We start from the raw sequence: 23,698 nt of genomic DNA on the forward strand, positions 1-23,698 counted from the left end.
TTCCGGGGAACTCGTCCTGTGTGGTTCACTGCCGCTCGGCTCGTCGGTGGCGCCGCCTGCCGGACTGGAGGCGAACCGCGTTGATCCTTTTATCCTGTTTCTGTGGCTCCGTGTTTATTTAAAATAATACTTATTATATAATATATATAATAGTTAATTTCATCCGACTTAAAAGTAACCAACGTTACTTATTGTCATAATGCACAGAGTGCTGAAATAGAAAAACACAATAACAAAAATATAATAACAACAAAATATAATATTTTATAATATAATTATATAATAAATAAAAATATCAGGAGGAAATATAACTAAATATATAATATGTGTAAGATATAATTAAACATAATAGTCACACAACATCTCTGCACGCCCGTTATTTATTATTATTATTTATTGTTTTTACAAATCTGCTACTTTTGTACTTTTACATTTTTGTAAAAAATAAATAAATGTACAGAGGGATTAAAGGTAAAGTACTTCTATACAAGTACCGTACTCAAACTTAGAGGTACTCTACATCTCTACATTTACCTGACAATATTATTTACTTCAGCTTCAGCTCTGTTTTTACTCCAAACAAAGTATTCCTAATCTGTGGTATTACGAAGTACTTTGACTTCAGTACCAGATCAAAGTACTTCTTCCACTCTGTCTCTAAGTGTCCGATAGATTAGGTTACGTTTTAATAAAGAGTACAACATGCGTAGTACATGTACTAGAACACGGCTAGTGAAGCTGAAAAGTGAAGTGTTGAGAAATGCAGCCAGGTATTTATATTGTGTGTGTGTGTGTGTGTTCAGGGTGTGGCGTTGAAAAGGAACAAGCCAGGGCGTCGCTGGGTGTGTGTGTGTGTGTGTGTGTGTGTGTGTGTGTGTGTGTGTGTAATACAGCCTGCAGCGGTGTATTTGTGCAGGTGGGAAAGTGTTTGTGTGTAACCAGTACAGGCAGGGTGTGTGTGATGGGTCATAATGAGTGTGTGTGTCTGCAGGGTGTGTTTGAAGCCTCAGGAAACAGTCTACATGGAAACAATCCTCATTTTGAATGTTTAGTCAGTCGGTCGTTCAGACATTTTAACCTCCAAGACAACAAACAAACAAAAACATGAACAACACCTGACGCTGTTGTCGTAACAATCATGAGGAACATCATTTATATAATATTCATGACATATCATACAAACATACAACCTGAGTACTTCTGATTGGTGTCTTATTGGTGTTTTATTGGTGTCTTATTGGTGTCTTATTGGTGTTTTATTGGTGTTTTATTGGTGTCTTATTGGTGTCTTATTGGTGTCTTATTAGTGTTGTATTGGTGTCTTATTGGTGTCTTATTGGTGTCTTATTGGTGTCTTATTGGTGTTTTATTGGTGTCTTATTGGTGTCTTATTGGTGTTTTATTGGTGTCTTATTGGTGTCTTATTGGTGTTTTATTTGTGTTTTATTGGTGTCTTATTGGTGTTTTATTGGTGTCTTATTGTTGTCTTATTGTTGTCTTATTGGTGTCTTATTAGTGTTGTATTGGTGTTGTATTGGTGTCTTATTGGTGTCTTATTAGTGTTGTATTGGTGTCTTATTGGTGTCTTATTGGTGTCTTATTGTTGTCTTATTGGTGTCTTATTGGTGTCTTATTGGTGTCTTATTGGTGTTGTATTGGTGTCTTATTGGTGTCTTATTGTTGTCTTATTGGTGTCTTATTAGTGTTGTATTGGTGTTGTATTGGTGTCTTATTGTTGTCTTATTGGTGTCTTATTAGTGTTGTATTGGTGTTGTATTGGTGTCTTATTGGTGTTTTATTGTTGTCTTATTGGTGTCTTATTGGTGTTTTATTGTTGTCTTATTGGTGTCTTATTGTTGTCTTATTGGTGTCTTATTGGTGTCTTATTGGTGTTTTATTGGTGTTGTATTGGTGTCTTATTGGTGTCTTATTGTTGTCTTATTGGTGTCTTATTAGTGTTGTATTGGTGTTGTATTGGTGTCTTATTGGTGTCTTATTGTTGTCTTATTGGTGTCTTATTAGTGTTGTATTGGTGTTGTATTGGTGTCTTATTGGTGTTTTATTGTTGTCTTATTGGTGTCTTATTGGTGTTTTATTGTTGTCTTATTGGTGTCTTATTGTTGTCTTATTGGTGTCTTATTGGTGTCTTATTGGTGTTTTATTGGTGTTTTATTGGTGTCTTATTGGTGTCTTATTGGTGTCTTATTGTTGTCTTATTGTTGTCTTATTGGTGTCTTATTAGTGTTGTATTGGTGTTGTATTGGTGTCTTATTGGTGTCTTATTGTTGTCTTATTGGTGTCTTATTAGTGTTGTATTGGTGTTTTATTGGTGTCTTATTGGTGTTGTATTGGTGTCTTATTTGTGTCTTATTGGTGTCTTATTGTTGTCTTATTGGTGTCTTATTAGTGTTGTATTGGTGTTGTATTGGTGTCTTATTGGTGTTTTATTGTTGTCTTATTGGTGTCTTATTGGTGTCTTATTAGTGTTGTATTGGTGTTGTATTGGTGTCTTATTGTTGTCTTATTGGTGTCTTATTAGTGTTGTATTGGTGTTGTATTGGTGTCTTATTGGTGTTGTATTGGTGTCTTATTGGTGTTTTATTGGTGTCTTATTGGTGTCTTATTGGTGTTGTGTTTGTGTCTTATTGGTGTCTTATTGATGTTTTATTGGTGTTTTATTGGTGTTTTATTGGTCTCTTATTGGTGTCTTATTGTTGTTTTATTGGTGTTTTATTGGTGTTGTATTGGTGTCTTATTGGTGTCTTATTGGTGTCTTATTGGTGTCTTATTGGTGTCTTATTGGTGTTGTATTTGTGTCTTATTGGTGTCTTATTGGTGTCTTATTGGTGTCTTATTGGTGTCTTATTGGTGTTGTATTTGTGTCTTATTGGTGTCTTATTGGTGTCTTATTGGTGTTTTATTGGTGTCTTATTGGTGTTTTATTCATATTCAATCCGAACGTCAGTCTGAATCTAAATCAGACGAATATGAATTATGATACCAGCGGGACAGAGCGAGTATTCTTTTATATTTCTGTCTTGTGAAACGTCTTTGTGTCATAAAAATGTAAATATGGTGGAAAGAGTCCGAGTGAAGGTCCATCACAACACACACACACACTCTCACACACACTCACACACACACACACTCACACACTCACACACTCACACACACACACACTCACACACACACACACACTCACACACTCTCACACACACACACACTCACACTCAGTCACATCCTCTGACTGTGTGTGAGTCAGTGTGTCTCACTCTGCTCGGCGTGCCCAGGCCTGCAGGCAGCAGCAGAGGAGATAAAAGCCCACGCCTGACTTTGTGCTTCACAGTTTCTTCTGCTTCATCCTGAAGATGAGGAGCGGCTGGACTTCCCTCTTCGTTCTGCTTGTGGCGGCGCTTGTTGCCGTGCAGGCCGCCTACACACACTACACACACTACGGTGAGTACCGGCTTCAACGCCACTTCTACTTCTCTCAAAGGACATCTTGAGATCTCCTCCAGGAGCAAAGTTCACTTTCAGCTCCTGCTCGGCCTTCAGGAGAAGGAGGTGTTCAAACTGAGCTCTGAACCGCTGGTTCTCTTCAGTTGAGACGCTTCCAGAACATTTATTCTTTATTCTAAGTCTTCACAACAAACTCAAAGAACTTCTTTAGAGTTTGAAACAATCTTTTAAAACACTTTATAATGTATCACCTCTGGTTGTTTTGGTAGTTCATTTATTATTATTATATTTAATATTGCTTTACCTGTATGTATAAATGCTGCTGTAAAGTAATTATCTATTGATCTATAATAAACAGTAATATTATTAGGAATAGAAAGTACATACAAATCATGTGGTGTTTACAGCTGAATAGATAAAATGATGTAATCATATTTATATAATTTCTGCCGAGAAGAGGAAAGAAAATTATCAAAAGGTCAAAAACGATCAAAGTTATTATTAATATTTATTATTATTATTATTATTATTATATCCTGCCAACAAGCAAACAGAAGTACCGTGATATTTTAAACTAGATTATTTTATAAGCAGCCAGGATTTTAAAAACAGGGTCGAGGATCATTTGTTGACCTTTTTGTCCGTTTAGTTTTTATGTTTTGTTGTTGATGGTATTTATGGAACCACATTGTGTGTTCATGAGAAATCCTGTTTAGACAAGAGTTAGATCAGATATACCAGAGTGAGTCACGCGGAGTGATACGGAGGTGAGGCGGTCAGACACCAGAACACTGACGCCCCGGCGGAGTGATACGGAGGTGAGGCGGTCAGACACCAGAACACTGACACACCTCCAACTCCTTCGACCTTTTAAAAAGTCCTAAAACCTGAAACTGTGTTTCTGTGGTTGGAAAAGACCAGAAGCACGATGCTAACAGTCTTTGTGCTAATCTAGGCTAAACACATCCTGGATGATCGGACATCCTTTGACATAATTAACTTCTATTGGAGCAGTGTTCAGGGTCTTGCTCAAGGGCATCCCGGCAGCACCCAGGAGGTAAACTACCTGTCCGCACTGCTGCATTCTGGGAATTGAACTGGCTATACTCCCGACTGAGCTACGCTGCGTTAGCATTAGCTCTACTTTGAATTGTTTCAAAAGTTTTCACACATTACATTTAAATTAATTCAACACTTGAAGAAGAAGTGAACTAAAAATAAAGAACTAACGTTAGCTAACCCTCGCTTTCACGTGTTCGCTAGCAGCAACCTGCAAAAGTCTGTCTTGTGATCGTTGACGCTTAAAACTAGACTGGTATTGACTGGTTTGGACCAGGGTAGGCTGGTATAGACCAGTATTGACTGGTATCCACTGGTTTAGACCTCTGGAAACATTTCTACAACTCACTGAGCTTTTGAGGAAAAGAGAACATTGAGTCTTTTTAACACTTTGCACTAAATGCACAGATTTCCTTTAAATTTGTGGGTTAATAAAATTGAATGTGCAGTTTTATTGAAACGTTCTCATCTCATTTTTGTTCTTCAGAGGATCAACCATTTATATAATCCCCCCTCAAAAGAATAAACACATGGCCATTCTTCTTGAGCCACCTTCAGGACATACGTTACATTTCTACAATATCTAAATAAAAAAAAAAAAGTGATGTTATGTAAATTATGTAAAAAATCCTAAAAAACATCTAAATTGCACCTTAAAGCAAACCTTAAACTGTGAAAGTATTTCGGACAAATGCAAAACAATGATTCGATGAAACTAGAATGTGAAAAAGACCAAACAAGACGAGATAACCCTCTGAACCGCCTCCACTCCTGCAGCAACAGTGCGCTGTGACTGCAATGGCAGATCTCGGTACTGCCTCCGGGACGCCCAGGGCCTCCACTGCGTCGACTGCCAGGGAAACACTGCGGGCCGCCACTGCGAGCGCTGCAAGGACGGCTTCCACCTGGCAGGGGCAGCACTGAGCTGCACACCCTGCCGCTGCAACCTCACCGGTGAGAAACCACAGCAGATATCTTCAATCTATATGCTCCCAAAGCTGTGAAAAAGAGCCACTAATCCCTTTTATTACGTTTCTTTGCCTCCAGGTTCTGTCAATGCCACATGTGACAGCAGGGGGCGCTGCAGCTGTAAAGAAAGAGTCACAGGAGATAAATGTGACCGCTGCCTAGACGGACCGATCGGACCAAACGGCTGCTCGCAAAGGTGAAGAAACACATCAGATTCCTTAAAACTTAATAGATGGATAGGTAGATAGGTAGATAGATAGATGGATGGATGGATAGGTAAGTAGAGAGATGGATAGGTAGGTAGGTAGGTAGATAGATAGATAGATAGATAGATAGATAGATAGATAGATAGATAGGTAGGTAGGTAGATAGATAGATAGATAGATAGATAGATAGATAGATAGATAGATAGATAGATAGATAGATAGATAGATAGATAGATAGATAGATAGATAGATAGATAGATGGATGGATGGATAGGTAAGTAGATAGATAGGTAGGTAGGTAGATAGATAGATGGATAGATGGATAGGTAAGTAGAGAGATAGGTAGGTAGGTAGGTAGGTAGATAGATAGATAGATGGGTAGGTAGATAGATGGATATGGATGTAGATAGATAGATGGATGGATGGATAGGTAAGTAGATAGATAGGTAGGTAGATAGATAGATAGATAGATAGATAGATAGATAGATAGATATATGGATATGTAGGTAGATGGATGGATGGATGGATAGATAGATGGATGGATAGGTATGTAGAGAGATATATAGGTAGGTAGGTAGATAGATAGATAGGTAGGTCGATAGATGGATATGTAGGTAGGTAGATAGATAGATGGATGGATGGATAGGTAGGTAGAGAGGTAGGTAGGTAGGTAGGTAGATAGGTAGGTAGATAGATGGATATGTAGGTAGGTAGATAGATGGATGGATGGATGGATAGGTAGGTAGAGAGATAGATAGGTAGGTAGGTAGATAGATATATAGGTAGGTAGATAGATGGATATGTAGGTAGGTAGATATATAGATAGATGGATGGATGGATGGATAGGTAGGTAGAGAGATAGGTAGGTAGGTAGGTAGATAGATAGATAGATAGATATATGGATATGTAGGTAGATGGATGGATGGATGGATGGATAGATAGATGGATGGATAGGTAGGTAGAGAGATAGGTAGGTAGGTAGATCCTCTTCACCTGTTCCGGATAGTCCAATTTGCAGAGGAGACAGATGAGGGCTGTGAACTAAACCTATTGAAGAAGGGGTTTAGCTTGTTGGTCCTCTCCAGGGAGCCCCCTGGTGGTCTCCCTCCACCTTTGAAGCCAGTTATCTGCTTCATCTCGGTCCACACCTCCCTCACATTGTTCTGCTGAAGCTTTAACACATGAGCTCAATCCTGTCCCCAGACCTGAAAGCTGATTTCTTCTTAAGAAGTGCTTTCAGGTCACTGGTGATCCACGGCTTGTGGTTTGGGAAGCAGCGTACAGTCCAGGGATGGTATGGTGGTGTGTTCACAGAATTTAATGTATTCTGTGATGCAGTACGTCATGCTCTTGATGTCCACCCCATGTGGTCCACACAGCACATCTCAGTCCGTTGACTCAAAGCAGTCCTGCAGGGTGTCATTAGCCCCCCTAGACCACCTCCTAACAGTCTTGGTGGTCACAGGCAGCCTCTGCACCAGAGGAACATACCTGGGTGTCAACAGGACCAGGTTGTGATCAGACCTGCCAAGGGGGGGAGTGGGAGTGTATGCATCCTTAGCATTAGCATACAGTAGGTCCAGAGTTGTATTGTTCCGTGTGGGGCGGGGCTTCATCTGCTTCTCTTTTTCATTGTGCTTGAATTAAATGTAACTGCAACTCAGCACACAGACATTATCACATATAAAACTATTGGTCACAAAATTCTTCTTCTTACTATTTTTTCATTTCACATTTTCTTTGCCACTTCTTGCCGCTCGTTGTGTTTTTCAGCCGTCGGCCCAGAGAGGATTCTGGGAGTCAGATGTGTTTCTGTTACGGTCACAGCAGCAAATGTTCTGCACAATCCAGTTACTCCGTTCACAGCATCACCTCCACCTTCGCCGACGGTAACTTTCAACCCGGTTCATTTTCACAATAAAAGTCAATCTCAATAGTTAATTTCAAAATAAAATCTCCCAGAGAACTCCGGCTGTAAAAGACTGTGACGTGTCTTCAGGTCCGGATGGCTGGAAGGCGGCGACGGCACAAGGCATCACCCCCGACGACGTTCACTTCCGCTGGTCACCAACACACCACGACCTGGAGGTGATCTCCAAAAACAGCCTCCCCGTTTACCTGTTCGCTCCAGGTGAGAACAAGCCCCGCCTCCTTTGTGCTCCTCCTGTCATCTGCTTGTCTTGACGCCTACAGGACACTCCCTGTCGTTTCTCCCCTCCTTGCCTCTCCCAATGTATCCTTCTTTCTCCTCCTACCACGTCTACTTGTCCTTGTTTCCTTTCTTTCTCTCTCCTCCCTTCTCCAGCTATCATGTCTCTTCTAAGTCTCATGCCCTCTCTTCTCTCTCTTCTTTCCTTACTCCTCATACTCTCTCCATGTCTCCTTATCCTCCTCTCCTTTTCGTTACTTCCTCAAATCTCCTTATTTCCTTACCTCTTCTCCTTCTCATCTCATCTTCTCTGCTCATTTCTCCTTTCCATTCTTTCTTTTCCTCTCATCCTCCTTCTTACCTTTTCTGTATTTCGTTGCCTCCCCTCCTCACTTGCCCAGCCCGTTTTCCTTTCCCCCTTTCGCCTCCTTTTTTCTTCTCCTATCCTCTTTGCACACATCTTTATTGTCTTGTCTCCTCCTTCCGACCAGTTGTTTCTCTCCTCTGCCACAGCTCCTTACCTGGGGAACCAGCTGCTGAGTTACGGTCAGAACTTTTCCTTCTCATTGCGTCTGGACCGCGGCGTCCGACACCCGTCCACCAACGACGTGGTTCTGGAAGGAGCCGGCCTCCGAGCAGCCGCCTCGCTGGGCGACCTGCGATCCATCGTCCCCTGTGGACAGAAAAGAAACTACAGTTTCAGGTGAGAACGTGGACATGCTGAGAGGCGATTCCATAGTCACTGGTGACACGATAAACCCCACCCACCTGGCGCTCCAGGCTGCTCAAATCAAACACTCACGTGTGGCTGGGATTCAGACACGACAGTCAGGGTTCGACCTCTCCCTTTTTCCAACTTAAATATTTTTTATCAACATTCCTGAAGGATCCTGCTGCCGCGATCAGACAAGTAGTAACAAAGTCCTCCAACAGAAGCTGAATGCCTAACGCGTCCTTAAAATTCTCATGTTCATGGAAAATAATTTAACTTAATGAGAAAGGAACGGTGCAGAAGGGAGACGGAAGGCATATCGCTAGATAGGCCTTCAGCGTTCGACACACTTTAAATCTTTAATTGTAGATACATATAAAGTTCCAGCTGAAGGTCTCAGGGAAGGGCCGATGCTGAAGGTCTCAGGGAAGGGCCGATGCTGAAGGTCTCAGGGAAGTGCCGATGCTGAAGGTCTCAGCGAAGGGCCGATGCTGAAGGTCTCAGGAAAGGGCCGATGCTGAAGGTCTCAGGAAAGGGCCGATGCTGAAGGTCTCAGGGAAGGGCCGATGCTGAAGGTCTCAGGGAAGGGCCGATGCTGAAGGTCTCAGGAAAGGGCCGATGCTGAAGGTCTCAGGGAAGGGCCGGTGCTGAAGGTCTCAGGGAAGGGCCGATGCTGAAGGTCTCAGCGAAGGGCCGATGCTGAAGGTCTCAGGAAAGGGCCGATGCTGAAGGTCTCAGGAAAGGGCCGATGCTGAAGGTCTCAGGGAAGGGCCGATGCTGAAGGTCTCAGGGAAGGGCCGATGCTGAAGGTCTCAGGAAAGGGCCGATGCTGAAGGTCTCAGGGAAGGGCCGGTGCTGAAGGTCTCAGGGAAGGGCCGATGCTGAAGGTCTCAGGGAAGGGCCGATGCTGAAGGTCTCAGGAAAGGGCCGATGCTGAAGGTCTCAGGGAAGGGCCGGTGCTGAAGGTCTCAGGGAAGGGCCGGTGCTGAAGGTCTCAGGGAAGGGCCGATGCTGAAGGTCTCAGGGAAGGGCCGGTGCTGAAGGTCTCAGTCAGTGATGCAAAGTGTGAAAACATTTCTTCTGTCCAATGAACAGACTGGATGAGCAGCCCGGCAGCAGGTGGAGGCCTCAGCTCTCAGCCTCACAGTTCCAGACGCTCCTCCAGAACCTCACCGCCATCAAGATCCGGGGAACATTTGGCGAAAATGGTAAGCTTCCTTTGTTGTTTTTTCTTACTTCCTTTCCTCATCCACCCTGTGCTTCCTTTAGGGAGCACACTTCACATTCCTTCAGCTTCCTCCAAAAGACATTTTGGTCAGATTTCGACACTTGGATTCTGGATATTTGGTGGACGATCTTGATCTTTGGGCTGCACGGTGGTGTAGTGGCTAGCACTGTCGCCTCACAGCAAGAGGGCCGCGGGTTCGATTCCCGGTCGGAGCGGTCCTTCTGTGTGGAGTTTGCATGTTCTCCCCGTGGCAGCGTGGGTTCTCTCCGGGCTCTCCGGCTTCCTCCCACAGTCCAAAGACATGCTGCAGGTTAATTGATCTCTAAATGTCCCATAGGTGTGAATGTGAGAGTGAATGGTTGTATGTCCCTACATGTGCCCTCGATGGACTGGCGGCCTGTCCAGGGTGTCCCCTGCCTTCGCCCTATGTCAGCTGGGATAGGCTCCAGCGCCCCCTAATGAGGATAAGCCGTATTGAAAATGGATGGATGGATGGATGGATCTTGATCTTGATTGAACCGTTGTGTCTGTTTTTTTTCAGGACGCGGATATCTCGCCAATGTGCGGCTGGTGACGGCGCGGCGGGCCGATGGCACCCCGGCCCGTTGGGTTCAGACATGCAGCTGCCCGCCGGGTTACGAGGGCGAGTTCTGCGAGCAATGCTCAGATGGCTTCAGGCGCAGAACCCCCGCGGACGGCGCCTTCAGCCCTTGTGAGCCTTGCAGCTGCAGAGGAGGCAGCTGCGACCCGCAGACGGGCGACTGCTACTCCGCCGACGAGACGCCCGGAGAGCTCAGCTGCTCCAAGGGCTTCTACCGCGACCCCTGGCCGCCTCGCACCTGTGTGAAGTGCCCCTGTCCGGAGGGGGTGACCTGCTCGCTGGCTGCCGGTTCACTGGCGCCCCGATGTGACCGCTGTCCAACCGGAACCACAGGTTGGTCCACAGACTATTACGTCACCTATTTGCACCTCATACTATTAAAATGGTTTCAAAGAAAGATTTCTATGAATAGACCTCTTTCAAAAACCCCGCCCTAAAGCATTCCCTGTTTTATGGTCTGTTTGACTCTAAATGACCATAATTTACTAAATGAACATCATTCTGTATTGAAGAAGACTTGAAACTAAAGATTGAGACCAAAAACTAATGTTTACAATGTTTACTGAGGGAATAAATCAAGAGAAGTAGAGTCATTTATATAGACTTCTATGCAACCAGAGGAGTCGCCCCCTGGTGGTCAGGAGAGAGAATGCAGCTTTAACACATGAAGCATAGACTTCTATACAACCAGAGGAGTCGCCCCCTGGTGGTCAGGAGAGAGAATGCAGCTTTAACACATGAAGCATAGACTTCTATACAACCAGAGGAGTCGCCCCCTGGTGGTCAGGAGAGAGAATGCAGCTTTAACACATGAAGCATAGACTTCAATACAACTAGAGGAGTCACCCCCTGGTGGTCAGGAGAGAGAATGCAGCTTTAACACATGAAGCATAGACTTCTATACAACCAGAGGAGTCGCCCCCTGGTGGTCAGGAGAGAGAATGCAACTTTAACACATGAAGCATTTTACGTGGACATTGTTCTTGAGTATTGTTCTATTCGATGTCCCCTCAGGTCCTCGCTGTAACGTCTGTCAGGAGGGGTTCTATGGCGTGCCTCCTCGTGGCGACGCCACCCAGCAGACCTGCCGGTCTTGCCAGTGTAACGGACACATCGACGTCGACATGGAGGGAAGCTGCGATCGCAGCAGCGGCGAATGTCTGAAGTGTCTGAACAACACGATGGGGCTGAGCTGCGAGGCCTGCATGCCGGGTTTCTACCGCGGACCCGCCGCCGCCGCCACCGCTGCCTGCAAACGTAAGAACAATCCGGACGCCGCTGATGCACGAAGCTCTCTGTTCTCGTCCAAAGGAATTGATCGTAATAATCAATTCATTCTTTTAATGATTAGCAAGCTATTAGCTAACATTTAATGTGGTTTAAAACAATCCTTCACACACAGAACCAAGAATCTGCACATTTTACAAACAAATAAATGACCATTGAATCGTGAGATGAAGCTTTTACTGTATAGTTACAGCCTCCACATTTACGGGGAAACTGCAACAGTTCAAAGAGGAAAAGCAAAGAACATGTTTTGTATTTCTGATGAAGTTGGTTAACACAGTGGTTACGCCCAAACCTTTTTCCCCTGTTCATCAACATGCATTGACGGTTGTTCACTTGTTTCATGGGCCAGCGTGTGACTGCGACCTTCGGGGCTCTGAGTCCAGACGGTGTGAAGACGGGGGTCGCTGTCGGTGCAGACCGGGCTACGAGGGTCTGAGGTGCCAGAGGTCCGACTGTCCCGCCTGTTTCAGCCCCATCAAGACAAAGGTAACAACAACCGTACGCAGAATCTGGTTTGTCTGTCAGTTCAAGAAACGTACAATCGAATCGAGGACAACTTGTGGTTCAGTGTCTCTCTCAAGGACACTTCCACAGGAGCAGTCGGGGGTCGAACCTGCGACCCCGTGGTTAGTCACACAAGGTTGAACTCTTTGTGTTTCAGATGGAGGCGTACGGCGGCAAGCTGAAGGAGCTGAAGACTCTGTTCTCAGACACGGACGCAGGTTTGAAACCAGCCGGCAGGGGCCAGATAGAAGCCGCTCTGAGGGCCACCGAGGAGCTGGTGGACGACCTGCAGTACGACACGGAGCTGCTGGCAGGTAAGACATCCATTCGCCCTGTTTTAAGATCGTCTCCTATCCAACGCTCGACGGCAAAGTGACTCCACGCCTCTTGTGTCCAACAGGCCTGGAGAAGAACCTGCAGGGCCGCCTGGCGTCCATCAGCAGGAGCCAGCTGGCCGAGGGCCGGGTCCTCCAGGACGTCGGCGACGTGGCGGACGACGTCAAACGAAAACAGCAGACGTACAAGACGAAGGTGGAGGAGGTTCAGGGTCTGATGGAGGAGATGAAACGCAAGCTGGACGAGGCCAAGGCCAACCTCAGATCAGCCGTAAGACACATGAAGCAGAAGGTCACGTCTGGAGTTTAAAGGAGCATAACATGTTTCTACTGATGTGTAATAACATATAAGATGGTAATCTTCACTTACTGGAGTCAGTCTTCATGACGTCTGATGAATCAGATTAATGTTGACGTGACGTGATGTTCGTCTGTTTCAAGTAAGAATTTCATGAAGTGAAACCGCTGGATTAAAGGAAATGTAAAAGAGGTTTGATCAGCGAGTAACCAGAGAGGTGTGACGATGAGTAGTACTTCCCTCTAACAGCTGCTCTTCCTTCCTGTCAGGAGATTCCTCTTGGAGACGCTCCGTCGGGGTCCAACCTCCTCTCTTCTCTGGAGCAGACGGCCAACAGTCTGGCTGACAAGTGAGTCATGTTTATGTCCCGCTGAAGACCCATGAAGAGGTTTACACCACGTGTTCATCACTTCCTGTCTGTCCCGTCCTGCAGACATCAGGCGAAGGCGGACGCTGTGCAGCGGAGCGCCAACGAAGCTCTGAGCGACTCGGAGAAGAGTCTGGCTCTGGTCCGATCCCTCATGAACAAAGAGAACAAAGTCAAGGAGCTGATAGGAGATCTCAAAGCCACGTGAGTCTCCTCAGTCGGGCCGAGCTCCTTCGCTTAAGATTCCTAATTTCTAACAGGGGGATTATGGGTAATTAGTCTGTAACGTTAAGAGTGACGGACACTACGAGTCCCACCGGTCACCTCGGTGAGGACGGTTGCTTCCTCTGTGAAGTGTGTCCTTGATCCGGTCTTCAGAGCAGCGTGAAGGAGGTCAGTCTGAGTAGAACTCGTTGGGTCCAGCAGCTGGTGCAGTGTTTTTAATCCTGAATTAATTTATGAGGGGTTCTCCATAGGCATGGCCGCTGAGGCTCATGGGTATTGTATTCTTTAAGGTACTCTATGAACCGGGATGGCGTGGACGGTGATCAATAATCCAGGACCCTGGGACGATCGTTAACGTGCGCTGAGACTCTGAACTAATGGCGTCTGTGTGTTCAGGTATGACAAGGCCTCGGCCCAGGTGAAGGGTTTGGAGAACCAGGCGACCCGGCTGAGCGGCGAGGCCCGAGACGAGAGCAGCATGGCGGACGGCATGCTGAAAGACATCGCCAGCATGGGGCGAAACATCCCGTTGTCCCTGAAGGTGAGACTAAGATGTGAGCGGTCCACCTTTTTGAAAAGTCCTCAAGACCTCGGGAGACACTCAAAGTTCTGTTTTCCCATCATGCTCAGGGACAGGTGGACGCCATGGTTTCCAGGTTGGACGGCGTGAATCAGGCGGTGGACGGGGACATTTCAGACTTGAAGGCGCTGCAGGACGGCGTGCAGCGAGACAAGGCCGCCACTGGGGACTTGCTGGAAATGGGCAAGGTTGCCCAGAAGGTACTGAAGGATTATGGGAACCCAGTCCGATGTCCAGTGTGCACAATACCGGGCGGGGGGGGGGGGGGTCTGAACACGTCTGAACGTGTCTGAACTTCCCGGTTGGTTTCCTCTCTGCAGGGTTTCAACGAGCTGCTGGACAGAGTCAACATGGCCAAGGCCGACACGGAGAGCGTTCTGCAACGTATCCATAGCAACACCGATGAGCTGGACAACGCCCTAGACACCCTGAGAGGTAGACAGACAGAGAGACAGACAGAGAGACAGACAGACAGACAGACAGAGAGACAGAGAGACAGACAGACAGACATACAGACAGAGAGAGAGACAGACAGACAGACAGAGAGACAGACAGACAGACAGACAGACAGACAGAGAGACAGGCAGGCAGACAGACAGACAGAGAGACAGACAGAGAGACAGACAGGCAGACAGACAGACAGACAGAGAGACAGACAGACAGACAGACAGACAGGCAGACAGACAGACAGAGAGACAGACAGACAGACAGAGAGATAGGCAGGCAGACAGACAGACAGACAGAGAGACAGACAGACATACAGAGAGAGAGACAGAGAGACAGACAGGCAGACAGACAGGCAGGCAGGCAGACAGACAGACAGAGAGACAGACAGAGAGACAGACAGGCAGACAGACAGACAGACAGACAGAGAGACAGACAGAGAGACAGACAGACAGACAGACAGACAGAGAGACAGACAGAGAGACAGAGAGACAGACAGACAGACAGACAGAGAGACAGACAGACAGACAGACAGACAGACAGACAGGCAGACAGACAGGCAGGCAGACGCTCTTCGGTTATAAACTCAACTGAACTCCTCGTCTTGCTCCACAGGCTTCGACCAGCAGATCGATGGTGGCAAAGCTTCGGCGGACGCCGCCATCAAGCGCCTCCCCGGCATCGCCGCCGCCGTCAAGCAGGCCGTGGGCGACAACGCCAAGACGGCCTCCGTGCTGGGAGACCGGTCCTCAAGACTACGCCGAGGCGCTGGGAAGCATCAATGTGCTGCAGGACCTGGTCCACGGTCTGGAGGTACCGGAGCTTTTATATTTTAATATATATATATATATATAATATATATTTATGTGTGTATATATATATATATATATATATATATATATATATATATTTTATATATATATATATATATATATATATAATATATATTTATGTGTGTGTGTATATATATATATATATATATATATATATATATATATCGATGGAAAAAGTACCACCTGCTAAATAGCTATTAATAATTAATAAAATACTGGGCCCTTCAGTGCCAATAACCTCTTTGAGAAATTTAGTAGGAATAAAATGAAGGCTGCATGTGGCTGATTTCATGTGTGATATAAGTTGGGATAAAAAGGGCAATGAAACAGGCTGAAAATGACTCAAATAGTTGTGAATGTCCTACTGGCATGTACAACGTGGGTTGGGGGTAATGTGTTGTCTTATTTCATTACCTTATTATTAAAATAATGTAAAAACTTCTCACACATCTCCTGTGAGGCATCAATAAAATGACAGGGGGGGGTTATGACCTCGTCTATGACCTTGAATAAGACTCTGGGGTTTGAATGATTGTTTAGAATTAAATTGGAGAAGAAAGAGGTTTTTGATTCTTTAACTGCCTTTTGATAGTTATTCATCGCCTCTTTCCAAATATCATAGAATACGTGTAGAGCAGTTTTCCATTTTCTTTCCTTTCTCCTCCAGTCTCTCTTAAGTTCTTTGGTGGATTCATTTATCCAGGGCGGTGGTGTTCTGTTTAACTTGTTGACCTTGGGGGGGGGATTCAAAAGAGAGAGCAGCTCCAGTAGAACTCTGAACATGTGCAGACATGGAGTTAAAACTGAGGATGAAACCACACTGAACACACTCAGATATCCTGAACATATGTTGAAGGATGTCTTATGAATGGATTGAATGGATTTCCCAGGGTGCACTGGGCTCTGGGCCGTCTCACGCTGGTCTGCTGAAGGAAGCCACCGAGCTGAACCGGGAGGTCCAGGACCTGAAGACACAGGCGGCGGACGCAGCTCAAGACGTGGACCTGGAGCTGGACGCCAGCAGGACGCTGGAGGCCGACGCCGGGCAGGTAAGGCGTCACCTGTCCGTCACGGGGAGTCAGAACCTCTGAGGTCAGATCACCATGACAACGTTTCCTCCGCAGGCGGCCGAGCGAGCGGCGGAAACTCTGGACGGCGCCAGAAGAACCGGAGACGCCGTGGGGAGAACCCTGAGGGACATCCGGGGCCTGCTGGCCAACATGAGTGAGTTCAGTGCTCCTGCAGCACCTCCTCCTCTCCTCCTCCTCCTCACCTCCTCCTCCTCCTCTCCTCCTCACCTCCTCACCTCCTCCTCCTCTCCTCCTCCTCCTCACCTCCTCCTCCTCCTCTCCTCCTCACCTCCTCACCTCCTCCTCCTCTCCTCCTCCTCCACCCCTCCTCCTCCTCCTCTCCTCCTCACCTCCTCTCCTCCTCCTCCTCTCCTCCTCCTCCTCCACCCCTCCTCCTCCTCTCCTCCTCCTCACCTCCTCCTCTCCTCCTCACCTCCTCACCTCCTCCTCCTCTCCTCCTCCTCCACCCCTCCTCCTCCTCTCCTCCTCCTCACCTCCTCCTCCTCCTCTCCTCCTCACCTCCTCCTCCTCTCCTGCTCCTCCACCCCTCCTCCTCCTCTCCTCCTCACCTCCTCCTCCTCCTCTCCTCCTCACCTCCTCCTCCTCTCCTCCACCCCTCCTCCTCCTCCTCCTCCTCTCCTCCTCTCCTCCTCCTCCTCTCCTCCTCACCTCCTCCTCCTCTCCTCCACCCCTCCTCCTCCTCACCTCCTCCTCTCCTCCTCTCCTCCTCCTCCTCCTCTCCTCTCCTCTCCTCCTCACCTCTTCCTCCTCTCCTCTCCTCCACCCCTCCTCCTCCCCTCCTCCTCCTGTCCTCTCCTCTCCTCCTCCCTCTCCTCTCCTCCTCCTCCTCTCCTCCACCTCTCCTCCTCCTCTCCTTCTCCTCTCCTCCACCCCTCCTCCTCCTCTCCTCCTCCTCTCCTTCTCCTCTCCTCCACCCCTCCTCCTCCTCTCCTCCTCCTCTCCTTCTCCTCTCCTCCTCACCTCCTCCTCCTCTCCTCCTCACCTCTTCCTCCTCTCCTCCACCCCTCCTCCTCCTCTCCTCCTCCTCTCCTTCTCCTCTCCTCCTCCTCTCCTCCTCACCTCTTCCTCCTCTCCTCCTCCACCCCTCCTCCTCCTCTCCTCCTCCTCCTCCTCCTCCTCTCCTTCTCCTCTCCTCCACCCCTCCTCCTCCTCTCCTCCTCCTCTCCTTCTCCTCTCCTCCACCCCTCCTCCTCCTCTCCTCCTCCTCTCCTTCTCCTCTCCTCCTCCTCCTCCTCTCCTCCACACCTCTTCCTCCTCTCCTCCACCCCTCCTCCTCCTCTCCTCCTCCTCCTCTCCTCCTCACCTCCTCCTCCTCTCCTCCTCACCTCTTCCTCCTCTCCTCCACCCCTCCTCCTCCTCTCCTCCTCCTCTCCTTCTCCTCTCCTCCTCCTCTCCTCCTCACCTCTTCCTCCTCTCCTCCTCCACCCCTCCTCCTCCTCTCCTCCTCCTCCTCCTTCTCCTCTCCTCCACCCCTCCTCCTCCTCTCCTCCTCCTCTCCTTCTCCTCTCCTCCACCCCTCCTCCTCCTCTCCTCCTCCTCTCCTTCTCCTCTCCTCCTCCTCCTCCTCTCCTCCACACCTCTTCCTCCTCTCCTCCACCCCTCCTCCTCCTCTCCTCCTCCTCCTCTCCTCCTCCTCCTCCACCCCTCCTCCTCTCCTCCTCCTCTCCTTCTCCTCTCCTCCACCCCTCCTCCTCCTCTCCTCCTCCTCCTCCTCTCCTTCTCCTCTCCTCCACCCCTCCTCCTCCTCTCCTCCTCCTCTCCTTCTCCTCTCCTCCTCTCCTCCACACCTCTTCCTCCTCTCCTCCACCCCTCCTCCTCCTCTCCTCCTCCTCCTCCACCCCTCCTCCTCTCCTCCTCCTCTCCTTCTCCTCTCCTCCACCCCTCCTCCTCTCCTTCTCCTCTCCTCCACCCCTCCTCCTCCTCTCCTCCTCCTCTCCTTCTCCTCTCCTCCTCTCCTCCACACCTCTTCCTCCTCTCCTCCACCCCTCCTCCTCCTCTCCTCCTCCTCCTCCACCCCTCCTCCTCTCCTCCTCCTCTCCTTCTCCTCTCCTCCTCCTCTCCTCCTCACCTCTTCCTCCTCTCCTCCTCCACCCCTCCTCCTCCTCTCCTCCTCCTCCTCCTCCTCCTCTCCTTCTCCTCTCCTCCACCCCTCCTCCTCCTCTCCTCCTCCTCTCCTTCTCCTCTCCTCCACACCTCTTCCTCCTCTCCTCCACCCCTCCTCCTCCTCTCCTCCTCCTCCTCCACCCCTCCTCCTCTCCTCCTCCTCTCCTTCTCCTCTCCTCCACCCCTCCTCCTCTCCTTCTCCTCTCCTCCACCCCTCCTCCTCCTCTCCTTCTCCTCTCCTCCTCCTCTCCTCCTCACCTCTTCCTCCTCTCCTCCTCCACCCCTCCTCCTCCTCTCCTCCTCCTCCTCCTCTCCTTCTCCTCTCCTCCATCCCTCCTCCTCCTCTCCTCCTCCTCTCCTCCTCCTCTCCTCCTCCTCTCCTTCTCCTCTCCTCCACCCCTCCTCCTCCTCTCCCTCTCCTCCTCCTCTCCTTCTCCTCTCCTCCTCCTCCTCCTCCTCCTCCACCCCTCCTCCTCTCCTCCTCCTCTCCTTCTCCTCTCCTCCACCCCTCCTCCTCCTCTCCTTCTCCTCTCCTCCTTCTCTCCTCCTCACCTCTTCCTCCTCTCCTCCTCCTCCTCCACCCCTCCTCCTCCTCTCCTTCTCCTCTCCTCCACCCCTCCTCCTCTCCTCCTCCTCTCCTTCTCCTCTCCTCCACCCCTCCTCCTCCTCTCCTCCTCCTCTCCTTCTCCTCTCCTCCTCCTCCTCCTCTCCTCCACCCCTCCTCCTCCTCCTCCTCTCCTCCTCCTCCTCCTCTCCTCCTCCTCTCCTTCTCCTCTCCTCCACCCCTCCTCCTCCTCTCCTCCTCCTCTCCTTCTCCTCTCCTCCTCACCTCCTCCTCCTCACCTCTTCCTCCTCTCCTCCACCCCACCTCCTCCTCCTCTCCTCCTCACCTCCTCCTCCTCTCCTCCTCTCCTCCTCCTCCTCTCCTCCACCCCTCCTCCTCCACCCCTCCTCCTCTCCTTCTCCTCTCCTCCATCCCTCCTCCTCCTCTCCTCCTCCTCTCCTCCTCCTCTCCTCCACCCCTCCTCCTCCTCTCCTCCTCCTCTCCTTCTCCTCTCCTCCTCCTCCTCCTCTCCTCCACACCTCTTCCTCCTCTCCTCCACCCCTCCTCCTCCTCTCCTCCTCCTCCTCTCCTCCTCCTCCTCCACCCCTCCTCCTCCTCCTCCACCCCTCCTCCTCCTCTCCTCCTCCTCTCCTTCTCCTCTCCTCCTCACCTCCTCCTCCTCACCTCTTCCTCCTCTCCTCCACCCCTCCTCCTCCTCCTCTCCTCCTCCTCTCCTCCTCTCCTCCTCCTCCTCTCCTCCTCCTCCTCCTCTCCTCCTCACCTCTTCCTCCTCTCCTCCACCCCTCCTCTCCTCCTCACCTCCTCCTCCTCTCCTCCTCCTCTCCTTCTCCTCTCCTCCACCCCTCCTCCTCCTCTCCTCCTCCTCTCCTTCTCCTCTCCTCCTCCTCCTCCTCTCCTCCACCCCTCCTCCTCCTCTCCTCCTCCTCTCCTTCTCCTCTCCTCCTCCTCCTCCTCTCCTCCACCCCTCCTCCTCCTCCTCCTCTCCTCCTCCTCCTCCTCTCCTTCTCCTCTCCTCCACCCCTCCTCCTCCTCTCCTCCTCCTCCTCTCCTCCACCCCTCCTCCTCCACCCCTCCTCCTCTCCTTCTCCTCTCCTCCATCCCTCCTCCTCCTCTCCTCCTCCTCTCCTTCTCCTCTCCTCCACCCCTCCTCCTCCTCTCCTCCTCCTCTCCTTCTCCTCTCCTCCTCCTCCTCCTCTCCTCCACACCTCTTCCTCCTCTCCTCCACCCCTCCTCCTCCTCTCCTCCTCCTCCTCTCCTCCTCCTCCTCCACCCCTCCTCCTCCTCCTCCACCCCTCCTCCTCCTCTCCTCCTCCTCTCCTTCTCCTCTCCTCCTCACCTCCTCCTCCTCACCTCTTCCTCCTCTCCTCCACCCCTCCTCCTCCTCCTCTCCTCCTCCTCTCCTCCTCTCCTCCTCCTCCTCTCCTCCTCCTCCTCCTCTCCTCCTCTCCTCCACCCCTCCTCTCCTCCTCACCTCCTCCTCCTCTCCTCCTCCTCTCCTTCTCCTCTCCTCCACCCCTCCTCCTCCTCTCCTCCTCCTCTCCTTCTCCTCTCCTCCTCCTCCTCCTCTCCTCCACACCTCTTCCTCCTCTCCTCCACCCCTCCTCCTCCTCTCCTCCTCCTCCTCTCCTCCTCCTCCTCCACCCCTCCTCCTCCTCCTCCTCTCCTCCTCCTCTCCTTCTCCTCTCCTCCTCACCTCCTCCTCCTCACCTCTTCCTCCTCTCCTCCACCCCTCCTCCTCCTCCTCTCCTCCTCTCCTCCTCCTCCTCTCCTCCTCTCCTCCTCCTCCTCCTCTCCTCCTCACCTCTTCCTCCTCTCCTCCACCCCTCCTCTCCTCCTCACCTCCTCCTCCTCTCCTCCTCTCCTCCTCCTCCTCTCCTCCTCTCCTCCTCCTCCTCCACCCCTCCTCCTCTCCTCCTCCTCTCCTTCTCCTCTCCTCCACCCCTCCTCCTCCTCTCCTTCTCCTCTCCTCCTCCTCTCCTCCTCACCTCTTCCTCCTCTCCTCCTCCTCCTCCACCCCTCCTCCTCCTCTCCTTCTCCTCTCCTCCACCCCTCCTCCTCTCCTCCTCCTCTCCTTCTCCTCTCCTCCACCCCTCCTCCTCCTCTCCTCCTCCTCTCCTTCTCCTCTCCTCCTCCTCCTCCTCTCCTCCACCCCTCCTCCTCCTCCTCCTCTCCTCCTCCTCCTCCTCTCCTCCTCCTCTCCTTCTCCTCTCCTCCACCCCTCCTCCTCCTCTCCTTCTCCTCTCCTCCTCACCTCCTCCTCCTCACCTCTTCCTCCTCTCCTCCACCCCACCTCCTCCTCCTCTCCTCCTCACCTCCTCCTCCTCTCCTCCTCTCCTCCTCCTCCTCTCCTCCACCCCTCCTCCTCCTCCTCCTGACCTCCTCCTCCTCCTCCTCAGACCAGACTGGGGCGGTGGACGAGGCTCAGCTGCAGCGCCTGGAGGCCTCTGTGGCCGACGCCCAGAGGGGCGTGGCCGGCCTGAGGCCTCGTCTGAGGGCCGTGGAGCAGCTGGAGGCCGACCGGCGGCGCCAGCTGAGCGGCGTCCAGCGGGACGTCTTCAGCATCCTGAGAGACATCGAGAACCTGGAGGAGATCTTGGGGGCCGTCCCCAAGGGCTGCTACAACAGCCTCCCCGTGGAGAAGCCCTGAGGACCTCCTGGTCCACCATGAGCACCTCCTCTAAAAGGATGAGGACCTCCTGGTCCACCATGAGCACCTCCTCTTAAAGGCTGAGGACCTCCTGGTCCACCATGAGCACCTCCTCTTAAAGGCTGAGGACCTCCTGGTCCACCATGAGCACCTCCTCTTAAAGGCTGAGGACCTCCTGGTCCACCATGAGCACCTCCTCTTAAAGGCTGAGGACCTCCTGGTCCACCATGAGCACCTCCTCTTAAAGGCTGAGGACCTCCTGGTCCACCATGAGCACCTCCTCTTAAAGGCTGAGGACCTCCTGGTCCACCATGAGCACCTCCTCTTAAAGGCTGAAGACCTCCTGGTCCACAATGAGCACCTCCTCTTAAAGGCTGAAGACCTCCTGGTCCACCATGAAGACCTCCTGGTCCACAATGAGCACCTCCTCTTAAAGGCTGAAGATCTCCTGGTCCACAATGAGCACCTCCTCTTAAAGGCTGAAGACCTCCTGGTCCACAATGAGCACCTCCTCTTAAAGGCTGAAAACCTCCTGGTCCACCATGAAGACCTCCTGGTCCACCATGAAGACCTCCTGGTCCACAATGAGCACCTCCTCTTAAAGGCTGAAGACCTCCTGGTCCACCATGAAGACCTCCTGGTCCACAATGAGCACCTCCTCTTAAAGGCTGAAGACCTCCTGGTCCACAATGAGCACCTCCTCCTATCATCAACTATCCTTTTGTTTAAATGAACTATAGCACTTGATCCTACATTTCCCACAATGCAACCTGATACCAAGGCTGAAACGTTCCTCATGTCATTCACACCGTAGAACAGTTCAGGGTCAAAGGTCTTGCTCAAGGACACGTGGACCAGGGATCGAACCGCCGGACTGTCGTTTCTAAAATGCTTTAATTGCATTTATTCTGCCACATTAAACCAAAACACTATTTTTGGACATTTTATTTTTATTGTATATATTATATCTGAGCGTCTCGACATGATGCTGCGTTCATGTCACGTTTCAGCGTCCGTAAATATCAGTTTCTGACTCGAGTGGAAGAAACAAAAAAGTATTCCTGTTTTTTACAGATCATTCTGGTGTTTTACAGTAAATACACTTAATTATTAAATCCAGAAACACAACTACCGAGATCCTTCTTTTTTACTAATCATAAATAATGAGCAGGTTGTTAAATATAAAAGTAGAATATCTACCCTTAGATGGAAGTGTATGAAACTACATGTCTGTGTGTCAATGTAAACATATTCTATTTACATCTGTACATAAAGTACATTTCTATATCTCTTTACATTCAGTGTTTGTTTCTGTGTTGAAACTGATTTTAAATAAAAAACTTTTTTATTGGATTTATGTTTCAGTGTCTCCTCATTCATCACTTTGATTATATTAATGTTTTTCATATTTCATACATATATTTAGACTCTTTAGATAATAACAATGAGGGTTCATGACAGTTAAATACACACATATTTAATTGAGGCAGCTTGTAAAATGCTTGAAAAATGAAAACTCATAAAATGTTAAATTATAAAATTGTTTCCATCTTTGTTTGTTTGGAGATCAAAGACATTTAAATGTTTAAAGAGTAACTTTCCCCTTAAAACTGAAAACTAGTATTTAGTCGTAATGTTGCTGATAAATCTACATTGTGTTAAATAAATATACAACAATGCTGCCATCTACTGGTCTACCGTTGTAATTTAATGGAGTTATTAGCTGATCTGGAGTCAGCTTTCATATTTAATGGAGTTATTAGCTGATCTGGAGTCAGCTTTCATATTTAATGGAGTTATTAGCTGATCTGGAGTCAGCTTTCATCACCCACATGTTAAAGGAACAGAGACCAAACCTTTTTGTGTTCTGCAGCTGCAGCATGACATCATGGTGGAGCTGGCTAGCTCGCTGACTGGTTAGCTGGCTAGCTGGATGACTAGTTAGCTGGTTGACTGGTTAGTTGGCTAGCTGGATGACTAGCTAGCCTGCTGACTAACCAGCAGCTAAATGAGGGAAATGTAACAACTTCCTG

General features: G+C 49.5%; 1 protein-coding gene across 1 annotated transcript; it reads left to right on the forward strand.

Moving 5' to 3' along the window:
• The first annotated feature begins 3,349 nt into the window (after positions 1-3,349).
• Positions 3,350-23,018, forward strand: lamc2 (laminin, gamma 2). Its single transcript, XM_034555534.1, is given in 22 exon segments — positions 3,350-3,456; positions 5,296-5,472; positions 5,566-5,683; positions 7,467-7,582; positions 7,693-7,824; positions 8,356-8,545; positions 9,650-9,762; positions 10,324-10,716; positions 11,398-11,640; positions 12,023-12,159; positions 12,335-12,491; positions 12,578-12,783; positions 13,080-13,159; positions 13,244-13,381; positions 13,799-13,943; positions 14,033-14,182; positions 14,303-14,417; positions 15,042-15,178; positions 15,180-15,239; positions 16,150-16,308; positions 16,384-16,483; positions 21,415-23,018. Coding segments are annotated over 22 exon segments (3,405 nt in total). The 5' UTR covers positions 3,350-3,368; the 3' UTR covers positions 21,666-23,018.
• Positions 23,019-23,698: the final 680 nt, after the last annotated feature.

The sequence above is a fragment of the Cyclopterus lumpus genome, chromosome 17 (assembly GCF_009769545.1).
Source record: "Cyclopterus lumpus isolate fCycLum1 chromosome 17, fCycLum1.pri, whole genome shotgun sequence".
NCBI classification, from domain to species: domain Eukaryota; kingdom Metazoa; phylum Chordata; class Actinopteri; order Perciformes; family Cyclopteridae; genus Cyclopterus; species Cyclopterus lumpus.